Genomic DNA, 24,264 nt, shown 5'->3' on the forward strand with positions numbered 1-24,264 from the left:
TAAGATCTGGGCCCGAAGCAAAGAGAGCAAGGATTCATGAAACGGTGATTTAAAAAAAAAAAACCACAAAATACAACCAAGGGATATTTACATAAAGACAATGGCCTGGTCTTACTACCACTTCAAGGTACACTCTTGCTAGCCCAGAGCAGAGTATCTACACCTTCTCACAAGAGATACACATCTTCTTTTCTCCTACTAGATTCATTACTAAAAGAGAAATCCATGCCTCTGCAGGAGGAAGATCCTCCAATGTGATCGCTGAATGGGGTGAGGGTTGGCAACAGTTCTAAGAGGAAAAGGATGTTGTTACCTGTAGGATCTTCATCTCCATCTCCCTCTGGCTCCACCTCCCGCGTAATGGTGCTTATTATGCGAAGCTCAGGAAAGAGGGAAACACCCTCAGAACTCTCAAACTCTGAAGCAGAGCGGGCAAAATGGTTGATGCCACTAAGGCTGATTTTCGGTTCCTCTGGTTGCAAGACCATTACATATCCTTCCACAGAAGGAATGGAGACACAGGCCTCTTCATTGAAACACCTATGAGACACAGAAGCAGTTTCGCACAGTCAGGGAGGCTATTTTAGAGCAAGGCACAATTATGCAGGGTAATTGCTTCATAAATTTTTAAAAAGCTCTGTCTCGGACCCAAGAGTCCTAGATAAATTCATCAACTGCGTTGGAAAGGAAGGATTCCCCACCAAGGGAGCAATCTTACAATTAATTTTTACTTACCGTTAACATTTGGCCCCATTTTCTATGCTCTGACTAACAGCACAGCTAACACCTTCAGTGAAGGCTGTGATACTGGGGACAGAGAGCACACCCCCCCCAACACAACCCACTAGTTGCTCCCTGTCTCACACACTCCTCACTGCAGTCTCAGGAACAAAGTCAGAGTGCTGGTGTAGAAACATTCTCCGTATTCCAATGTGTGAGAGTTACACACAGCAAGACTCCTTTGTTTACCATAACTGAGATACAGAACATTGTTTCAGGGTTCACATCACCCTACAGAGGGGTTCCCTCAGCACTAGGACATACTTGACCACGCTGGTGATTTTAAGCCTCCGAATGCCAGGTGTTGGGAACTGGCGGGAATTCAGGTAGGAAACGTGCTGCATGGCCTTATCCACTCTGTCAATGTCATCCCCCTCCAAGGTCAGCGTTGACTGACTGGGGTTCATGTGGACCTGAAACAACACAGAGAACAATGTAAGAGAATACTCCTACAGTAACACGAGCAGGTAATGAAATCTGGAAGTTCAGCACTGCCTAGCCTGGTAACTGCTCGGATAACGACATCTGCATTCACAGCAAGAAGGCCATTATTTACCAGCACAGTCTAACTTCCCCATTCCCTTCCTTATTCCAGTCAAATACATTTAGCCTTTTGTTCTTTAAGAAAAAAATCTAGGTACTTCTAGTTCTGATGTGAAGATTCTAGTAACACGGAAGAGAGACAGCTAATACAAAGAAGAAATTCAGCTCCGTTCACATAACCTTGCTATTAAAAAAGGCACACAAGTTAGTCTCCTGCTGAGCTGCTTGTTAAGAATCTCTTATCTTTTATTAGGCACCTCTGTACAGCTGGTAAAAGAGAGGCTTGCAAACATGGAATTTGTCTTCAAGACTTAAAGAGAACACAGTAACTTTAACTCCTAGCCTCCACAAGAAAGATTTCCTAGTTTTCCTGTCATTTTAATGCACAATAGATTAGCTCATTTTATTTGGGACACCCCCACTAACTGCAAAACTTGTTAACTATTATCAGCAAGGCAATAAACACACTCCCCTTTATCCCCGTGGAGCAGCTTTACCTTCACGCCTTTGCCAACACCATCAGGCATTTGCAAATCCAGCCCCTCTTTGCACGTGTACAGGCAATCGATCACCTTCTTGTTTTCCAGTTTACCAGAACGAATCATCAGACCTGCCAGGTTGCCTCGGAAAAACTGCGCCATGTGGAGCTCACCACCTTCAGAAAGGAAGGAAGGAAAAAAATCTTTAGATATTTTGATTCTTTTAATTTATTTTTTTTCCTTTTAGAAAACAAATATGCCTTCTGGTACCACAAAGTATTATATACATGCGGGTTAGTTTTTATCCATTCTGGGTGTTAACCTTGTGATTACGTTCAAGCATAAAGAAAAAAATTAAATTAAACAGTTCACCATGCACATGGCCTTCAAAACAGGTGGGGCCATCTCGAACTGTGAAACTAAGGCTGGTATTTCCGTAACAAACATTTCAGAAGAAATGGCCCGTACAGCGAGGTGGTGTTCTTCAGAAATGGAAGACAGACCCAATGAGATGAACTACGAAACCTGAACCTTCATGCTGAGGTAACGCCTCCTACGAGATGTTCTCTACAAACAGGCAATGCCCATCAGCACAGAAGACGAGAGCTTCCTCTAGATGTTCATTACCTACATCTAACCCCATCATCATGGGCTCTTTGCACTCAAAGGACAGAAAGAAACTTCACAAAGTGATTCTGCTCGTTCTGAAAGAGGTGTCTGAGAATTCGTTGCTCCCCTGTAAAGGTGCTGCCTTTTCTGTACGGACTCAAGGGAGCAGTTTAAACTCAGGTAACTCACTTTTAGATATGAGTTAAGTCCAATGAATTGCCACCCAACAAGCCCCTTTTTTCTGCTTAGATTTTCTGAAGACGACACCACCATGTGTCTGTATCTTGCTAAACAATGGGGGCCACAGAACACTACCCAGAAATTTGTATTTCAAGGTCACCACTTACTAAGCTACCAGATTTTTAGAAAGATGTCTAAGCTTGTTTTAAAGATTCTAAGTGATAAAAGATCCCTGGCATAATTTTTAGTAGTGAATTGACCTTCTACAAATTATATCATTTCCAGTTTAGATTTGTACAGCTCCAGCTTCTAGCCCTTGGATCCTGTTACATCCTTGCCAAATTAAAATGTGACGCACAGCTAGAAACCTCTTGTCAATTTTATCTAGACCATTCCAGGAATTCTTTATAGAAAAGAGTACTTGAATACACTTTTAGAAATACGTACTAATTTTAAGTGTCTCAAGACACAAAATGCACCACCTATCACTATCTATCACTAACTATCACTAAAAATTTCTAAGAAAATAAAAGCCTCAGGCAACCTGAAACACCCAGTAGCCAAAGCTTTTATGCCCATTCACTGTAATTAGAACTTTCTATCAATTTCTGACCAAGTACCCCCTAGACATTACAGGTCTGTTTGAGTTACATACAGGCAACCCAATCTAAATATGAAATCACTCGAGTGGGGAGCAAGAGCTACCTGACTTCCAGACGTCCTTCCCAACCTACTGAATAATTCTATGATACACACACCCCTACATACATATATATACTTATATAGAATGAGGTGCATTTATGTTTTAACAAAACTGGATTAAAGAAATTATAGCTGATACTTTACATCAGCAACTTACTTTACACCACTTCACTGCAATCACAATGGTTGCAGATTTGTACATGAATGTGCATTTGGGTACAACCAAAAAAAACCACCAAAAACCAAAAAGAAAGCAAAGAAAAACCAGCTGATGAAGCTCTGGAAATAGAAGCATAATGAAGAAACAAGCCTAGGAGAGGATTATGTGAAGGTCAATGGCCTGAATGCAATGCCTGCATTTCATGCTGTGCGCGAGATGAAGCAATGTCTTGGCTTAAAAATGAAATAAAACAGTAGGGAAAAACTCCAGCAACCTGCAGAGGTCTCAGGCACAGTTTCATTGTCATTTTCATTTCCTGTATATTCTGTAGAAAAGCAAGAATCTTTAGATATTTTGATTCTTTTAATTTATTTTTTTTCCTTTTAGAAAACAAATATGCCTGCTTTAGATATTTTGATTCTTTTATTATTTTTTTTTTCCTTTTAGAAAACAAATATGCCTTCTGGTACCACAGAGTATTATATACATGCGGGTTAGTTTTTATCCATTCTGGGTGTTAACCTTGTGATTACGTTCAAGCATAAAGAAAAAAAATAAATTAAACAGTTCACCATGCACATGGCCTTCAAAACAGGTGGGGCCATCTCGAACTGTGAAACTAAGGCTGGTATTTCCGTAACAAACATTTCAGAAGAAATGGCCCGTACAGCGAGGTGGTGTTCTTCAGAAATGGAAGACAGACCCAATGAGATGAACTACGAAACCTGAACCTTCATGCTGAGGTAACGCCTCCTACGAGATGTTCTCTACAAACAGGCAATGCCCATCAGCACAGAAGACAAGAGCTTCCTCTAGATGTTCATTATCTACATCTAACCCCATCATCATGGGCTCTTTGCACTCAAAGGACAGAAAGAAATTTCACAAAGTGATTCCGCTCGTTCTGAAAGAGGTGTCTGAGAATTCGTTGCTCCCCTGTAAAGGTGCTGCCTTTTCTGTACGGACTCAAGGGAGCAGTTTAAACTCAGGTAACTCACTTTTAGATATGAGTTAAGTCCAATGAATTGCCACCCAACAAGCCCCTTTTTTCTGCTTAGATTTTTTGAAGACGACACCACCATGTGTCTGTATCTTGCTAAACAATGGGGGCCACAGAACACTACCCAGAAATTTGTATTTCAAGGTCACCACTTACTAAGCTACCAGATTTTTAGAAAGATGTCTAAGCTTGTTTTAAAGATTCTAAGTGATAAAAGATCCCTGGCATAATTTTTAGTAGTGAATTGACCTTCTACAAATTATATCATTTCCAGTTTAGATTTGTAGAGCTCTAGCTTCTAGTCCTTGGATCCTGTTACATCCTTGCCAAATTAAAATGTGACGCACAGCTAGAAACCTCTTGTCAATTGCATCTAGACCATTCCAGGAATTCTTTATAGAAAAGAGTACTTATCTTGAATACACCTTTAGAAATACGTACTAATTTTAAGTGTCTCAAGACACAAAATGCACCACCTATCACTATCTATCACTAACTATCACTAAAAATTTCTAAGAAAATAAAAGCCTCAGCCAACCTGAAACACCCAGTAGCCAAAGCTTTTATGTCCATTCATTGTAATTAGAACTTTCTATCAATTTCTGACCAAGTGAGTACCCCCTAGACATTACAGGTCTGTTTGAGTTACATACAGGCAACCCAATCTAAATATGAAATCACTCTTGAGTGGGGAGCAAGAGCTACCTGACTTCCAGACGTCCTTCCCAACCTACTGAATAATTCTATGATACACACCCCCCTACATACCTATATATACATATACTTATATAGGATGAGGTGCATTTATGTTTTAACAAAACTGGATTAAAGAAATTATAGCTGATACTTTACATCAGCAACTTACTTTACACCACTTCACTGCAATCACAATGGTTGCAGATTTGTACATGAATGTGCATTTGGGTACAACCAAAAAAAACCACCAAAAACCAAAAAGAAAGCAAAGAAAAACCAGCTGATGAAGCTCTGGAAATAGAAGCATAATGAAGAAACAAGCCTAGGAGAGGATTATGTGAAGGTCAATGGCCTGAATGCAATGCCTGCATTTCATGCTGTGCGCGAGATGAAGCAATGTCTTGGCTTAAAAATGAAATAAAACAGTAGGGAAAAACTCCAGCAACCTGCAGAGGTCTCAGGCACAGTTTCATTGTCATTTTCATTTCCTGTATATTCTGTAGAAAAGCAAGACAAAGAATAGGACAACAGGGAAAGGATCAAGTAGTTACAATCTGGCAAACTCTCTTATCACAGAAAATACCCAGCAGCACTTCCCCAAAAAAGCCTGCTAATACTCGACCCAGAGTCTCAGGGATTGTGAGTCCTCTGACACACTAACAGCTGCAACGCAGGGAAGAAGCATTACTGTGTTGGTACAAGAACATCACATCCAGGACAAGACAGAAGAGCCCCCCACACAAGCTGCAGTAAAACAGTCACACTGGAGAACACTTTAACCACAGATACCCAATCTCACACAAACCTCTATTAGCAATGAGATACAGCTCTATCAACTGCCTTGATTTATTTTCTCCTCTTCCAACTACTAAAAAGGACATTAAGGTGAGATCCAGCCTCTATCAGCAAATCACCAAAAGGCATTAGATGGTGATCAAAAGGAGCCTTGACCAACAGAGGTATTTTTTTTTTTATCATAACAATATATCATATGTATTATACAGTCAATTATCAGAAGGAAGCATCTGGGGAGGGAAGCACCAAAAATGAAAAACAGCTTTTAATCTTTTAAAAGAAATGTTAAAAGAACTTTTTCAAAAGCATAAAATATCTCCTTAGAGGTGAGCTGTACATATAATTCAGTGCAGCCAGATTTATTTTAAAATCTTGTTAAGACAAAGAGGACGGCCTTAAGCACTAACTTCATGCCTTTAGCACACTTTTTTCCCCTGTGTTCTAACTGCCTAAAAATCAGGCTATTGGGGGAATTTTTAAAAGGTAGTGCCTCGAGTTCTCACCCTCCAGACTTTTAATGCTCTTATTTCAGTCTGCTGTGATTAAAGAGAAAATTCATGTCAGAAGAAATCAAGGAATCATATGAAAGCGGTGCCAATATGAAAGCACAGGAGTTTTTAAACTGAATGTATCTGCTTTTGTTAGGATGCAGAACATATCTGAAAGCCACTATACAATCCATACTCTTAGCTGGAACTGAGTTTCCAAGCTCCACTTTCTTGAAAACCAGCCACTATAGATTCCCTCTGAGCTAGAAGAAATTTAATTGATTCAAAGGAAGCAACAACAGAATGAATTCGGCACTGAAATAACATTAACACTGGAAGACAGTGAACTTGTCACAAAATAGTAAATCTGATGGAGAGGATATTTTGATAATTTAACCTTCATTCACACTTCAAAGCCTTAAAGAGAAAAGAGACACTGAAGACAGAAGACTGTTCAATTTGATTAAAACATCTCAAAGCTTTCCATTTGAAATGTCATTCATTCACCAGGTACTTCTGTGCATTACTGGGACCACAACTACACTCTATATCCTGAACCACAATAAAACACGAATGATTTAACAACATTCTATCTCTGACCAAAAAGACCAGCTTTATACCAGGCAGGGTGTAATTTAATCAGCAAACATTTCAGTGCAGGATTGTGAAGCAAGAGCTGTGTTACATCTTTGTAATATCTCTGGTCATCAGCCTCCATGTTCAGATGCATTATTCTTTTTCTCAAGCTCTTAAAAAGCTTTCTTCACAAGTATTAAAGCACATGAATCAGCATTTTACAGTTTGCAGAGTAGCGTGTTTTAATCCACAGTCTGCATACAACAAAGCAGATTCTTTCTATGTTTATTTTTGTAAGCAGAAGTGGTATAATACCCAAAAGACAGCACAAATGTGTTGCTTCACTGAATTGCCTGCTGGTCATGCTTCCATTTATGAGAACGCTTTTCCTACAAGACCCTTTCCAACCTACTTGAAATAAAGTGTTCTATTCAGTAATCAGAAGTATACGATCAACTCTTACAACTGTTATTAAAAATAAGATATCTATATTCCCCCAGTTACCACAAATTTACTTTGATGGAACACTGCTCAGTGAGTAGCTCCCTATTTTATACACACCTGTGGCCAACGAGCAAAAACACACTCATGGAAAAAATGACTAAAAGAAAAAATACGTGATACTACCTAAGAGCCAAAATAATCTGCAAAAGACAAAACAAGTTATCTTTCATGCGCTAAAAAAATCTGCGATGTACTTCTAGGCTAACCACAAAGATTTCCCTTTAAAAAAAAGTTAATCGAAAGTATGACCAATTGTAAATAGTTACCTTGCCAACACGCTCCGACTACCAGCTGCGTTTCTATCTTTGAAGGATGAAGTGGATAATCTTCAGTCACTGGGAAAGGATCATATGAAACACCGTCTACATAAAGGGTTACCGCAGGAAATTCAACATTGAGGACATAATGATGCCACTCTTTGTCACACACCTGAGTAAAGAAAGTTTTAGAAACAGTACTTTAATTATTTTTTTAAATTATAGTCGAGTAACTGATCTGATACACATTTTGCATATACATACATGCAGACACACTGATAACCTGGAAACCTGTATAGACATACTTTATGTTTCACACACAGCACACAGCTGAAAATGCAAACTAACTGTCAAATATTTATAGCTTCTTCTCTTCTATTGCCAATATAGGAAGCTGCATGTATTTCCACTCCTTTAATTTTTATAATATCTAATAACAGCATGTTTAAGTTTAAAAATATGTATCTATATGCGAACACATTCTGAAATACTATTTTAACACAATGCTTGACAAAGGACCTGTATTTGCTGAAAGGGGCTCATTTTGAACAGAATTCAAGACACAAAATGCACCACCTATCACTATCTATCACTAACTATCACTAAAAATTTCTAAGAAAATAAAAGCCTCAGCCAACCTGAAACACCCAGTAGCCAAAGCTTTTATGTCCATTCATTGTAATTAGAACTTTCTATCAATTTCTGACCAAGTGAATTAAAATAATTTAAAAATATGTATCTACATGCGAACACATTCTGAAATACTATTATAACACAATGCTTGACAAAGGACCTGCGTTTGCTGAAAGGGGCTCATTTTGAACAGAATAAAGCCTTCTGCTGCAGAATCATTCATAGTGAAAGCCAATTAGTTTTTGGAAACTAATAATCCTCCAAATAAGGACATATATGGGCATTTGACCATTAACACAGTATAAACTGCCTGACACAGAAAGCAGGATATAGTTAGCTGTGTGAGTTACATACAGGCAACCCAATCTAAATATGAAATCACTCGAGTGGGGAGCAAGAGCTACCTGACTTCCAGACGTCCTTCCCAACCTACTGAATAATTCTATGATACACACACCCCTACATACATATATATACTTATATAGAATGAGGTGCATTTATGTTTTAACAAAACTGGATTAAAGAAATTATAGCTGATACTTTACATCAGCAACTTACATTACACCACTTCACTGCAATCACAATGGTTGCAGATTTGTACATGAATGTGCATTTGGGTACAACCAAAAAAACCCACCAAAAACCAAAAAGAAAGCAAAGAAAAACCAGCTGATGAAGCTCTGGAAATAGAAGCATAATGAAGAAACAAGCCTAGGAGAGGATTATGTGAAGGTCAATGGCCTGAATGCAATGCCTGCATTTCATGCTGTGCGCGAGATGAAGCAATGTCTTGGCTTAAAAATGAAATAAAACAGTAGGGAAAAACTCCAGCAACCTGCAGAGGTCTCAGGCACAGTTTCATTGTCATTTTCATTTCCTGTATATTCTGTAGAAAAGCAAGACAAAGAATAGGACAACAGGGAAAGGATCAAGTAGTTACAATCTGGCAAACTCTCTTATCACAGAAAATACCCAGCAGCACTTCCCCAAAAAAGCCTGCTAATACTCGACCCAGAGTCTCAGGGATTGTGAGTCCTCTGACACACTAACAGCTGCAACGCAGGGAAGAAGCATTACTGTGTTGGTACAAGAACATCACATCCAGGACAAGACAGAAGAGCCCCCCACACAAGCTGCAGTAAAACAGTCACACTGGAGAACATTTTAACCACAGATACCCAATCTCACACAAACCTCTATTAGCAATGAGATACAGCTCTATCAACTGCCTTGATTTATTTTCTCCTCTTCCAACTACTAAAAAGGACATTAAGGTGAGATCCAGCCTCTATCAACAAATCACCAAAAGGCATTAGATGGTGATCAAAAGGAGCCTTGACCAACAGAGGTATTTTTTTTTTTATCATAACAATATATCATATGTATTATACAGTCAATTATCAGAAGGAAGCATCTGGGGAGGGAAGCACCAAAAATGAAAAACAGCTTTTAATCTTTTAAAAGAAATGTTAAAAGAACTTTTTCAAAAGCATAAAATATCTCCTTAGAGGTGAGCTGTACATATAATTCAGTGCAGCCAGATTTATTTTAAAATCTTGTTAAGACAAAGAGGACGGCCTTAAGCACTAACTTCATGCCTTTAGCACACTTTTTTCCCCTGTGTTCTAACTGCCTAAAAATCAGGCTATTGGGGGAATTTTTAAAAGGTAGTGCCTCGAGTTCTCACCCTCCAGACTTTTAATGCTCTTATTTCAGTCTGCTGTGATTAAAGAGAAAATTCATGTCAGAAGAAATCAAGGAATCATATGAAAGCGGTGCCAATATGAAAGCACAGGAGTTTTTAAACTGAATGTATCTGCTTTTGTTAGGATGCAGAACATATCTGAAAGCCACTATACAATCCATACTCTTAGCTGGAACTGAGTTTCCAAGCTCCACTTTCTTGAAAACCAGCCACTATAGATTCCCTCTGAGCTTGAAGAAATTTAATTGATTCAAAGGAAGCAACAACAGAATGAATTCGGCACTGAAATAACATTAACACTGGAAGACAGTGAACTTGTCACAAAATAGTAAATCTGATGGAGAGGATATTTTGATAATTTAACCTTCATTCACACTTCAAAGCCTTAAAGAGAAAAGAGACACTGAAGACAGAAGACTGTTCAATTTGATTAAAACATCTCAAAGCTTTCCATTTGAAATGTCATTCATTCACCAGGTACTTCTGTGCATTACTGGGACCACAACTACACTCTATATCCTGAACCACAATAAAACACGAATGATTTAACAACATTCTATCTCTGACCAAAAAGACCAGCTTTATACCAGGCAGGGTGTAATTTAATCAGCAAACATTTCAGTGCAGGATTGTGAAGCAAGAGCTGTGTTACATCTTTGTAATATCTCTGGTCATCAGCCTCCATGTTCAGATGCATTATTCTTTTTCTCAAGCTCTTAAAAAGCTTTCTTCACAAGTATTAAAGCACATGAATCAGCATTTTACAGTTTGCAGAGTAGCGTGTTTTAATCCACAGTCTGCATACAACAAAGCAGATTCTTTCTATGTTTATTTTTGTAAGCAGAAGTGGTATAATACCCAAAAGACAGCACAAATGTGTTGCTTCACTGAATTGCCTGCTGGTCATGCTTCCATTTATGAGAACGCTTTTCCTACAAGACCCTTTCCAACCTACTTGAAATAAAGTGTTCTATTCAGTAATCAGAAGTATACGATCAACTCTTACAACTGTTATTAAAAATAAGATATCTATATTCCCCCAGTTACCACAAATTTACTTTGATGGAACACTGCTCAGTGAGTAGCTCCCTATTTTATACACACCTGTGGCCAACGAGCAAAAACACACTCATGGAAAAAATGACTAAAAGAAAAAATACGTGATACTACCTAAGAGCCAAAATAATCTGCAAAAGACAAAACAAGTTATCTTTCATGCGCTAAAAAAATCTGCGATGTACTTCTAGGCTAACCACAAAGATTTCCCTTTAAAAAAAAGTTAATCGAAAGTATGACCAATTGTAAATAGTTACCTTGCCAACACGCTCCGACTACCAGCTGCGTTTCTATCTTTGAAGGATGAAGTGGATAATCTTCAGTCACTGGGAAAGGATCATATGAAACACCGTCTACATAAAGGGTTACCGCAGGAAATTCAACATTGAGGACATAATGATGCCACTCTTTGTCACACACCTGAGTAAAGAAAGTTTTAGAAACAGTACTTTAATTATTTTTTTAAATTATAGTCGAGTAACTGATCTGATACACATTTTGCATATACATACATGCAGACACACTGATAACCTGGAAACCTGTATAGACATACTTTATGTTTCACACACAGCACACAGCTGAAAATGCAAACTAACTGTCAAATATTTATAGCTTCTTCTCTTCTATTGCCAATATAGGAAGCTGCATGTATTTCCACTCCTTTAATTTTTATAATATCTAATAACAGCATGTTTAAGTTTAAAAATATGTATCTATATGCGAACACATTCTGAAATACTATTTTAACACAATGCTTGACAAAGGACCTGTATTTGCTGAAAGGGGCTCATTTTGAACAGAAGAAAGCCTTCTGCTGCAGAATCATTTATAGTGAAAGCCAATTAGTTTTTGGAAAATAATAATCCTCCAAATAAGGACATATAGGGGCATTTGATCATTAACACAGTATAAACTGCCCGACACAGAAAGCAGGATATAGTTAGCTGTGTTAGAAAGTAACTCATTGTTAGTACCTGGAAAAACAGTTGCAATAACAACCTAAAGCAACTAAAAGAACCTTTGTCAATGTACAGATACACAGGTTTATTTCAGCACTCTGATCCAAAGGGCTGGAAAAGCACACAAAAACCCTAGGCCCTGCTGTCCCATTCTTCGTATCTTAACATCATGGATTCATAGAAATAAGCTCTGTAGATCTTAATAGGACCGAAGTAAAGATTTGTTATTACAGCCTTCACTTCCAAACATAAAATAATTAAGAATACGTGACTGAAAGAATAGAACCAGACAGCTCCTCTCTGTAAATAGGAAGCAGAAACGACCCGCATCCCTCAGAGGCCTATTAAATCTATTTTTGCAGAGTAAAATCTAATTAAGAAAACTGATTTGTAGCTACTGCTTGTAATGTGTAAAAAGTCACAAATTTTATTTCAGTGCGAAAATGGATTAAGATGGTAAGTTCTTCTGTTACCCTACTGACACTTTGATCTGTGAGAATGTCGCATGCTCAGCAGCAGTTTAATACTATAAACAAACTGGAATAACTCATGTTTTTTCATGCACATTACCTTATAGTGTATTTAGTGAAGATAACTAAAGACATCACAGCTACAAGACTGACATTGGATTTTCACATATAAATCCACGTTTTACTACCTTTCAGGACAATGACTATTTCATGAGTACCCCGCTGGGTTTAATAAAACCACTAAAGCAGCATTTTATAGTCAAGATTTAAAGGGATAGCTCAAATGATCTCTGACACTCAATCACAAATAAAATAAGTACTGTTTGGTTCTGTAAAACATAACATGAGAAGTCTGAAGCTGCAAAAAGTATTTATTAATAATTATACTACAGGGAATTCAGTCTCCGATGGTCTTCACTGCATTCCAGCATCCCATCAACTGCCCTCCCAAACTTACTTGATTGAGCTTCCAGTGAAACTCAGCAGGTTTGTATGTTTTTCCCTCGGAAGGATCTTGGCGGAAGAGGAAAACAAGTCGGCAGTTGTGCACGTAGAGTGTGTAGTGGTGCCGGTTCATATCTGCACAAGAGTTTGAATTAATATCATTATTTCCTGTAAACCTTAAGAACGTCACAAAAATGGCCCATTCTGTAATTCCATACATAAATCCCCAAGCAACCGATAGGAAGAAACAAATGTAGAAGTAAATTTGGGTGTGTTAAGAGGAATGAGAAACATCTGTAACAGTAATTAGGGCAAACATTCTTGAACAACCCATGAGTAATACACTGTACAATAAACAGACACGTCTATCTCCAAATCCAATCTAAACCAAGGCACAGGACTAAAGACTCAGGGAGATAAACCTATCAGTGGGAGAAAGAGAGTTCTATTTGCAAATAGAAGAGCTTTTTTGTTACAAATGAGTAGCTTCTACCGCATCTCATTTACCATTTTGGAACACGTACACATGATGGCAGGTGGACACACTTTCCTAAGAGAAAACTGTATTGTTGTAGCTCTAAGGGATTCAACATTTAAACCAAAGACAAAGGTGAGATGCCAGAGAAACAGGTAAGAATAAGAAACATTTTAGCTGCATCATCCATTCTGTGGCTAGATGAGTCAAGAAAGGAGGGAATGAAAAAATACCAGAATCACATCAATCTTTCAGCCTGCCAGCATTAAATCCGACTGCATTGTTCCAGTGCAATATGTTCTGAGGTGCCTCCCTCCAACAAACCTAGTTCCAGTCTTTCAATATTGTATAAAATACCATTGAAATTAATTGCAAATGGTATTTCTACTATCAGAAAACTATCCATTGCAAGTATTACATAGTCAGGTCAAAACAAGGAATAAAAAAGGAAAACTTATTTTAAAGGTCTGCTTCTTTAAACCAGGAAAAACTATTTAAATTTGCCTTTTTTCTCCAGTTTACTCACTTCCTTGGATCCGAAGTTTTGGGTTTTCACTAAGAGGAATGGGTGAAGGTAGAGAAAAGAAAACACTTGTACCTGGTTCTGAATGACAGTCATTTTTCTCCTGTTCAAAGAAATGCTTTTAGGATATTGCTAATGCTGTTAAATCTTTCTTATTTTCAGATAAATTTAATTAAGGGTGAGGGCTGCTGCATTTGCTCTATTTTCAGCATAATTTCCTTTGAAAAACCTAGCAGCATTTGAAATAAAATATCCTTCTAATACACTGAACAAATGAATTGCTCCAGCTCACAAAGACAAGAATTCTTTTACCCCTTTAGACAGCAATTACGGAAACAGGGTTATCAGATTTCCTCCTTATTAATAGTATCTTCAAAATGTTTGTGTCTGTAGCATTCACAGAGACTGAAATCATGCACAGGGTGAAAAAAAACTTCATCACTGGAGAAAGAGAAATTATCTCCTTCTAGAAAAACAGAAGATATAGTAGCAAATGGCACCACTAAACCTGATACACAATCAATGATTTTAGGCAGCATCAAGAATAAGGTTATCTTTGGAGATGCAAAGATTGAGAGTGCATTGCTGGAACAAGTCATCTACCACCGCAAAAAGAAATGCATAAAATAACCGAAATAGAATTACAAAAAAAAAAAAGTCTGCCTAATCTAAAGCCAGATAATCTAAGGCCCTGTCTTTACAGGTAAGCACAAGGAAGAGCGATTTTTACAGCCCTCTTCATTTCATTTCCAAGAAAAACCTAGCCTAGAGAAAAAATCTAAGGTGTTGCCACAGCATATAAAAACCAATAAACATACCCCAACAATGAGACTGCTTATGTTTGAAGGATTGACAAACCTGTCTTGTCTGAATTGCACAGAATTGTCTCTTTCTCTTTGGTTCCAGGCCCATGCCTCATCCACACAGAAATCATGAAGGGCTCTTTTAGATTGACTGTGACAACGCCATCTGGAATCTTCACAGCTTGCGTGCCGTTAAATTCAAAGACTTGGTCACTGTCATGGCCATTATCAGTGGGAAGTCCTATTGTCCAGTTAGCAGCACTACTTGGAGGGGGAAGCAGCTCAACTGTGCCAGAAGAAGCGCCTACAATAAAAACACAGAAATTTAAAAAAAAAAAAAAAATTAGAAACTAAAAAGCTCACAGCTGGTTTCAAACCAAACTCTTTTTCTGAGCACTAATTTTTCAGGACCAACTGTGGGGATTATGCAGTACCATTACACAGCAAGCAGTTCTCCTTCTAATAATGTGGCGCTAATAATGAACATCTAATAACACGATGACTTCCATAAATTTAACTTCTGGATAGACATCTAATCTCATTGAAATTGTTTCGCTTACTGTCTCTGCAGCTGAAGAACCTTATTTTGCCTCTATCTCAGGACCAATTACATTAATACCACTTGTCCCTCAGGCCCATGAAAACGATGCCTTTCTCTTCACACTATACTAGTTTTAAGACTTAATACGCATCTAGTTGAAGAGAGCTGCATAAGCATCCCCTCCCAGATCAGCATCTAGTAATAGAGTCAGGAGCAAAGACACCCAGCAGGTACTACTCAGTTGTTGTTTTTTCCCCTCACTTCAAGCCTAAATCATTAATGTCACAGTGACCTTGTCAGGGAATAGCTTAGGAATTGCTTGGGTCTCTAGGGTCACACTGTATTCACACTTTGTACTAACTTGAACTGAAGCTGAAGACATAAATCATCAGTGGTAATTTGTCCTGTAACCAAAATTCTTCCATATTGGCTACAAAGGATTGATAAACTTTTCCTAAGACCTTTAGCCACAGCACACAGGGATGCCACGGTGCCCTTTATTCCTAGGGCAAGCACAGTGTACATTTAACTGATGCAAATAAACTGTTTTTTCGAAACCACACTTTCTTGGTTTTCTCATCTACTTTTTCCTTTTTCACCATGTATTTCTTACATTGCATCCTTCACATCCATCATGCCTCAGAAAAACAGAGGATTTAATGGCTATAACCTTCCAAGTCTGTAACATTCTCTCAGCTCTTGAACGTGAATCTCATGTGAGGGAAATTATTAGTCTATATAAGCTACTGGAGAGACAGAAGAAAAAGATTCTTTATTGCATTTGAGAATTATTTTAAAAGTCACCTGCAGCCAGTTTCATACTTTTTATTGCCTGAAGGGAAAAAAGCTGGAGGAAACTACATGCAAATGAAGATGGTATCTACTCATTGATTTGTGGTCTAGCATAGCATTCAAAGAAAAACTAATAAGCTAGAGAGACCACTTTATTTTAAGAAAAGCATTCTTACCACAGAGTCTGTGAATGGATTTCTCAGAGTAGGTGTCTCTATCACAGCCTTTGCCAATATGGTTGGTTTCTAGTTCAACTGTCGCTTGAATTGAGGTTATTGGCTCATCACATGTCTCCAAACGCATACTGGGGAAGAGAGCTAATGAACCAGTACCAGGCTCATATTCTATTCTTTTGCTCCAACCTGTAGATTTATCCAAAGAAACAATATTAAAAATCTCTCACGTTAAACCAAAGGTACTGGAAAATGCTAAAATAAGATAGGAAGGAGATGAAACTAACCTTGCCAGCCAGGCTTGCATGTAGGCTTAATGCTAATTTTAACCAACACATCCTCAGCAGCTCTCTTCTTCCCACAGTCATACGCCGTTACTGTCAGTTTATACTGATGTTCTTTACCATAACTTAATTTTTCTGTGTTTTTTATATAACCTGAGACCAAAAAAAACCAAACAAAAAGCAATAATCAGACATCAATACCTACTCATTTCTCAGGGTCACTGACGCATTAAACGCGCCCAGGTACCACCTATATAATTCATGCAGGTACCAACACTTTAATAGACACACCTGGAAGTGAACTAGCCCTTCAGCATTTGACTTTTCAATGCCAGACATTAGATTCATATCCTTAAAAGTTACATACATCCAGAGATGAGCACACACACACAGAACAGCAGGTATACACCTATCAGGCTCTTAATAGTGTATTATATTACTCAAAATGAAACTGTTCTTAGGTGATAACTGATAAATAAACTCTTTGGCATGTACCAGGACTCTCAACTCTTTTTTAATTTGCACACTGGTGAAAATTATCCATTGGTAACGTGGATCTTCCAAAAACTCAAACTAAAGCCCACTAAATACGGTTTCACTTTGCTTAATTGGCTTGCCTGAACCCTTAGAAGTAGTCTAAAGATTATGAAAGGTCACAGATCAGGGGTGGAAATGAAATTACCTAAACAAATCACTAAATTACTACACTTCAAAGCCAATAAACATAATAGAGCTACTGTATTTCCTTCATTTTGAAAAGCATTTTTCAAGAAACACACATGCAACAGACCATCTGCTCCTTACCTCAGCAGACAGAACATGGTATTGGCACTGAAAGACCAATTCAAACTGCTAAAGTGAACGCCTCATTTTAACTACGTTGTAGGAAAGGGTCAAAACCAGGGTTGCTGTGGTTTTATGCTGCCCAGTTTGAAGCCCTGTTCTTAGGGCAGTAAGTTACAGTAATTCTCACTTGGTCTCACATCACGTTCTTACCGTCTTTGTCAATAGCGAACGGTACATCTGGAGTCACAATTTCATAACTGCAAATCTGGCTGAACTGAGGTGAACAATCCGCATCCACTGCTTCCACTTTCAGGATGTTGTCGTACCTCTTCCCTTCAATAACCGTTGCCTTGTATGACTTCTCTTTGAACACCGGAGCATACTCGTTAACATCGTTCACCTGAATATGGACTGTTGCTCTGGAAATAAAACAGAAAGGTCAGTCTCCTTTATACTGCAAAACTCACGTTCATGCAAGGAATCTGATAAAACAGCTCCTTCTGTTAAACATTAAGTTATCCTTCAGAATTTAAGCTCCCTGAAAGAAGTATCAGTGACTAATGAAAGCAGCAATCTCAACTACTCCATCTAGGAAAGCAGTGGCTGGTTTTCCAGTGTGTCACTATGTAACTCAGTGTAGTTCTAGGTTACTGCTTACTATTCCTGTTTATTTGCAAACAATAATCAAACCCTTTTAAATTGCTGCCATTTTACAGAAATACAACAAAATACAGCGGTGACAAAATAGGCTTTTACTTCTGTTAAAACAGTACAATCCTTGTCGCTCTTTCCTGCTGTCAGACATAAAACACCCAGTTTTTACTTCATGTGAACAAGAATGACAGTTAAGACCGGCCTTAGACTAAGAACTCAGTCAAGTGTATTTGACATAAAACACCCAATTTTTACTTCATGTGAACAAGAATGACAGTTAAGACCAGTCTTAGACTAAGAACTCAGTCAAGTGCATTTGATTAGCTTTCTTTTGCTAATAAAGTACTGAGCTGTGTAAGTCAGTGAAAACTGGCTTAATTCTTGGATGCAGGAATGAGATATCAGATAATTTAAATGGCAGAATCCCAGATGCAGAAGACGTGCTGTAACACATCGTACAGCTAATCCTCAACAGACTGGGTCTTGGATCCCATCCTTTCACAGCTGTCACTGACTGTTGGTATGCAGAGAACAGGAAAATAATACAGTTTCTGTCAATGACCAATATAATGCTTATGCTAAAAAAAAAAATAAAATATGTATATAAAATCTTTAAGGTTTTATTTTATCTTACATGCTGAATAAACGCAACAAAAAATGGCCTTCTGTACCAAACACGTTTTATATTCCTGACTTTAAGAGCTAAACTCCAAGATGGTTAAAAGCCACAAAAAACCACAACAGTCATGGGGCAGAGAAATTTCAACAGTGGTTTGTAGATGTAGATCTTGGAAACCCATCATTCTGCTGTGGGGAAAGGAGAGTTACAGAGCAGAGCACGCTGCTAGAGCTGTACTCTAGCAGCCATGACTATGGATAGCCAACATCATTAACCAAGGCAGGTAGAAAAATACATAGGTAGCTCTCCAGTGCAGAGCAGGAACTGTACACTATCAAACTGAACTTATGCTAAAAAAAAAAATAAAATATGTATATAAAATCTTTAAGGTTTTATTTTATCTTACATGCTGAATAAACGCAACAAAAAATGGCCTTCTGTACCAAACACGTTTTATATTCCTGACTTTAAGAGCTAAACTCCAAGATGGTTAAAAGCCACAAAAAACCACAACAGTCATGGGGCAGAGAAATTTCAACAGTGGTTTGTAGATGTAGATCTTGGAAACCCATCATTCTGCTGTGGGGAAAGGAGAGTTACAGAGCAGAGCACGCTGCTAGAGCTGTACTCTAGCAGCCATGACTATGGATAGCCAACATCATTAACCAAGGCAGGTAGAAAAATACATAGGTAACTCTCCAGTGCAGAGCAGGAACTGTACACTATCAAACTCAACAAAGAACCTAATTCCAGCCGACCCAACAAAACATTCGCTGCCATCTTTCTCTTTGAACTCTTTCTTCAAAAGACACATTGAATATAAAATGGAGCTTAAGGGCATACCTATTTTCCATAAGCATAATCTTTAAGGAGATAACTTTCTGCTGTGTATTTGAAGCACACAGCTCTAGAGTAATGACACTGTGTGAGGCACCAGGACGAGTGCTGAGAGTCTGTTCCTCACTTACTTATGCCCTTCTTTGCTTCCCAAACAGTCATCTCCCACATGCTCTGCAGATGTTTACACCACTGTGTTAAACTGTTATTTTCAAGTAGATTTTCTACAGAGCATTTTACGTTGTGGTTTTTTCTTTAGATAAAGATTAGCTAAAGATTGCTTTGTTCCCATTCTTTAATCTAGGCAGAGAAGAGCCTTATGCTATTGATCTTGCTTTTTTTTTGCTGAGCCTGGCTAGAAATGAGGGCAATATGCATTCTTTTCCATTTTGTCAAGATTAATATAGATTGACTTCTTGAACCAGTTTTTCGATTTTACCAACTGAATTCCCATGCAAACTCTTTCTGTCGACTCAAGCCAGATTTTAACTGTATCAACAGTTTTCCTGCTTCTGTCCCCACACTCTTTTCTAATGTAAACCCAGTGACATCAAGGGATAAATCAGTATCATCAACAATACAGCTAAAGAGATGTCAAAACAGTTTCATTTTGCTGCTATTTATACTACCGTTACATGACAGTCTTCCAGCATTCACACTTGGTTTCCATTTACATACACAACGACCATAAATCACTACGAGCAGGAGATGGCTTGACACCAAACTTCCCCTCAGCCCCCCACAGCTTGACTTACTTGTGGGATTTCTTTGCGTTGGCTCCATCTGGCCCCTTCCCGCAGTCGTAGGCCTGGATGGTGAAGGTGTAGTCCTTCTGCAGTTCACAGTCAAGCTTTTCTTTAGAGCGTATTATTCCCTCACCAGTGGATTTATCCACCACCACTGCTTCAAAGGGAACATTTTGCCCGTGAATTTTAAATCCACAGATCTCACCTACAGATTCAAAGTAAGAGAGGTTAGAACCGGTCAAAATTCTTACATGTTTTTTTAAAAATAAATGACCGAATATTTTGCAGCCAAGGGTTTGTGAGGGTCTGTGGACAAAGCAAGAGCGTTGTGCTTTAAAATGGGTGATTTCTGGGAACTTTAGTAAAAAAGAAGCATACGTCTGCCTTCCAAGCAACTTGTTTACTTTGCATCCATTCATGCAGGAATACAAAAGAGAAAAAGAGAAATGTAGACAGGCATTTCACAGGAGTACTTGAGATAGCTCTAGGGTAAAAGTAGATCTTATAAGAGCATACAGCCAAGGCCACTGGTAACGTCTTCTATGCCAAGCTACTGGGAATAGCTGGGCAGCTTGTTTGTTTTGACCAGAGCAAAAGGTTAAAATGCACAGTTACAAGTCAAGGGATGAAAAAGCTTCGAGTACAGGTTCAGCACCATAATTACAGAAATTCTGTCAACAGATCAAAGAACAAAGTCTTCCTGTGCAATGTACCTGGCTAAAATTAGGGAATCAAAATAAACTACTGAATGAGAAAGGTAGAAATACCAACTTTTCAGGCATCCATTTCAACTGCTATCTACTAACACAGAGCAAACGTGTTACTCAAAGCAGCTCTCACGTGGAAGGATTTAGTAGGCTCTCCTTTCTCTGCCAACTCTTCATCCCAACGAACTTGCGAGAGAAGTCCTTAGTACATCCCCTTAAAACCCATCTAAGCCTAAGACTCACTCCGAGAGCTCCGTTACGCGGAGGGAGCCCAGCACACCTCGCTGTGCTAACTAAAGCCACTCCATGCCCAGTTCCATCACCTACACTGGGGGTTCACCTCTTTCACTTGTTACGGTCTGAAGGTGATTTTCTCACACCAACATAAACGACTCTTTTGCTCTTACAGTTGCAGTGGTATCATAGCACCACGAATGCACTCCTACTGTAAACACGGCTAGAGGTATTAAAAAAAGGTATTTGATTCAGATTTTAAACTACTGAAGTAGGTACTAATGAAATTGTACTGCAGGGAAGGTGTTACAATGCTTCGGTAGTTAAATATTAATTTACCAAGCATATGAAAACAATTAAGATGTCCCAAAGAAGTAAACTATCAGTGAAAATATCAGAAAATGCTAATTTCCCCAAAATGAACTTCTTCAGTGTCCATAAAATGTACAATAATCCCAAATGGTTCAAATGGATGTCTGATTTACAGATATTTCTAACCAAGGGTTTGGTTACATAACAGTTTTTAATCAATATATTTTAAAATAGAAAAAAACTGGGAGAATAAATGGGACAAAAGAACATGACAGGATCTTCTGTTTAAGTGCTGATTCCCCATTTCATAACCAAAGTTAGTAGGTTAATATTCATAAAAGGGATAGAAAGAACCCTTTATCACCTTCTTTGGTGACTGTCACCTCAAAACTCTCTAAAGGGAGAAAAGATAAACCCAAGTCAGTAACAGGAAAGGTTGAAAAGGAGCAAATAAGGAAAAGGCAAAGATGCACACATTACACAGAAAAGCTTTGGAAAAAATGTATTTTAAAATTCCATTGGTGATTTGCAGTAACTGTTACAATTTTAGAGTTTTAGTTATGTTAAATATTATTTACTCTTTTAATTCCAGGTTGTTGTTGGTAGAATTTTGAAGTATTTAGTAAGTTTATCAAGAGCCTTTTTTCTTTTTTTAATAATACCAACTGCTAAACAAAAGGTATTTTCAAAATTCCATGTTGATGAAGAACTATCGATAAAGTAGAATTTATCAGAATTTACTTATACTATTCTATTTAAAGGAGACATTAAATAATTTAAGCAAGCTTTTCTCTATTGCACTGAAATCACCATTTGAGTTCCAGAAAATTTTTAATTTTTTTTTAATAATAATGGCATTATTGTGCTTCCACATAAATTTTTATCCGTATAGGTTGTGTTACACCTAGCATTTGTAAAGTTTAAACTCTACATCAAACTCAACAGTGTTGCCATAATTCATGATAGAAACATACACGTTAAACTGTGATCCTAACGAACACAAAATCATTAATGTAAGGTGGGGAGCTATGTATTTTGGTAGCAGCATATTCCTTTTCTGGGCTAAATGAGTAACAAACAGCTTCTATCATTTTATTCTACTGCTGAAATACTCTAATGCTGGACAGAAGAGGTTCAGGTACTCAAATATATCCTTCTCCTAGTTGGGAGGAAGCCCTGGAGCAGCCACTCCAGAGAAGCACAGGCTTCCGCAGTATCCTCAATCTCCCACTCTTAGGAGGAGATCTCGGATACAACCGAGTTTCACAATGGGATTAGATGGCTGTGACTGGCATCTGGAATGGTTTCACTGTTTTAATGAAAAGACAGCTAACCCTGTTCTTCACTCCCCTGGAAATCGCAGTTTGTTAAACCCCCAAACTACCACCTTTTACATATCATCCAGCATATCAAATTTTTTTCCTCATTACCAGCATCTTTGACCTGAATTCCAGTACAACAAAGCAGACCTGTGCCCTTAAAATCACTTCTCCTGGTAATTCTCACACTTCCAGTAACACAGATATTCCAGTCTGCATTCTAGATTGGCCTTGAAAAGAGATGAGCATTATAGTTACAGAGAAATACTTTTCTTAAAAAGACAAATTTACAATTTAATATTGAAGCAGAAATATAATTAAGGGAAAAGATCTTATAATGCACCGTGATTTATAGCCCTTCATTTTAAAAGGAGCCAGTTTCTGAAAAAGCTCTTATTAGGTTCTCCCTGAAACTCACTTAGGTAATCCCTAGATTTATAATCAGCTCTTTATTTTAACACAGCAAGTATGCGGCCTCTTGTGGCACCCACATAATTTATTTTGGTTTATTCTTACACAGGATATAAATATAATCCCAGACTTTAGAGCGTTTTGGCAATAGGATCATTCAAGAAAATTTTGCACTGCTTAAATTCGTGGCTGACACCATTGATTAGCCACAAGACATTCCAACTGCAAGTTTCTAAATATTCCACATCTCTTACACCCACCTCCCTGCCCCCTTCTAGTAACTCTAACCTTGAGAGTCAAGCACTGCGTGTGAAACATTAAGATTACAGGAGAAAAAATATATGGCAGGGAACATTAAAGCAGCAAGCCTGCTAATGGAGAGAAGAGGGAAAAATGCACTAATGCAGCAATTACCTATTTGGATAAGGGGAGGCTGTGTAAAACCAGCCAGTTCTTTATCATCGGAAATGACCTTTAACTCTGGCACCAACCCCAATTTGGCTGCTAGGAAGTTCAGGCATTATATTTTTGGCTCCTAAGCACGACATACATAAGCTCTCTGGTAAATAGCTGTGGGTCTCCAGATGCTTTTTAAGGTGTAAAGCTTCTGTTGAAGGTGTACCACAGCTCAACTCCTGCCACGTGTTTCTCAGCACAATAACTGACCCGATGCAATTGCATTTTCCACTTCACACACAACTAAGGTTAACAAAAAGCCCTTTTATAACTACATAGACACAGTTCTTGTGACTGAAAAAACTTATAATGCATAAAATCTATGGTGTTGGTTATGATGCAAGTGCTCTAACTAAGCAAATGCAGAGCTCCCAACCTAACAGGCTTTTTAAGCTCCCTTCTTCAAAGTGTCTCTGCAATGAAAAGAAGCAAAAATAATTCTCTAAATTACAAAATATTTTGAAAAGTAAAGCTCCCCCTCCTTTCTCAAAAATATATTAGTCTCTTACACAGCAGTCTCAAGACAAATAAGACAATTTACTGATTAAAATTCTCA

The 24,264-nt window shown here is 38.1% G+C and overlaps 1 protein-coding gene across 3 annotated transcripts in view; it reads right to left on the reverse strand.

The window, feature by feature from the left end:
* Window positions 1-24,264, reverse strand: part of CLSTN1 (calsyntenin 1) — a 46,832-nt gene that overhangs the window by 6,689 nt on the left and 15,879 nt on the right. The window contains exons 3-14 of one of the 3 annotated variants that reach the window (XM_014941441.1): window positions 21,887-21,916; window positions 20,279-20,474; window positions 17,624-17,832; window positions 16,631-16,780; window positions 16,347-16,532; window positions 14,893-15,141; window positions 13,050-13,171; window positions 11,421-11,583; window positions 3,728-3,778; window positions 1,821-1,978; window positions 1,045-1,193; window positions 314-540 (exon numbers count right to left, since the gene is read on the reverse strand). In XM_014941441.1, coding sequence (XP_014796927.1) covers window positions 314-540; window positions 1,045-1,193; window positions 1,821-1,978; window positions 3,728-3,778; window positions 11,421-11,583; window positions 13,050-13,171; window positions 14,893-15,141; window positions 16,347-16,532; window positions 16,631-16,780; window positions 17,624-17,832; window positions 20,279-20,474; window positions 21,887-21,916 — 1,890 coding nt within the window. Of the gene's footprint in view, window positions 1-313; window positions 541-1,044; window positions 1,194-1,820; window positions 1,979-3,727; window positions 3,779-9,237; window positions 9,289-11,420; window positions 11,584-13,049; window positions 13,172-14,892; window positions 15,142-16,346; window positions 16,533-16,630; window positions 16,781-17,623; window positions 17,833-20,278; window positions 20,475-21,886; window positions 21,917-24,264 lie in introns of all 3 variants that reach the window. The other 2 variants (XM_014941443.1, XM_014941442.1) reach the window with 2 other exon arrangements.

This window comes from Calidris pugnax, unplaced genomic scaffold (genome assembly GCF_001431845.1).
Source record: "Calidris pugnax isolate Ruff unplaced genomic scaffold, ASM143184v1 scaffold82, whole genome shotgun sequence".
NCBI lineage: Eukaryota > Metazoa > Chordata > Aves > Charadriiformes > Scolopacidae > Calidris > Calidris pugnax.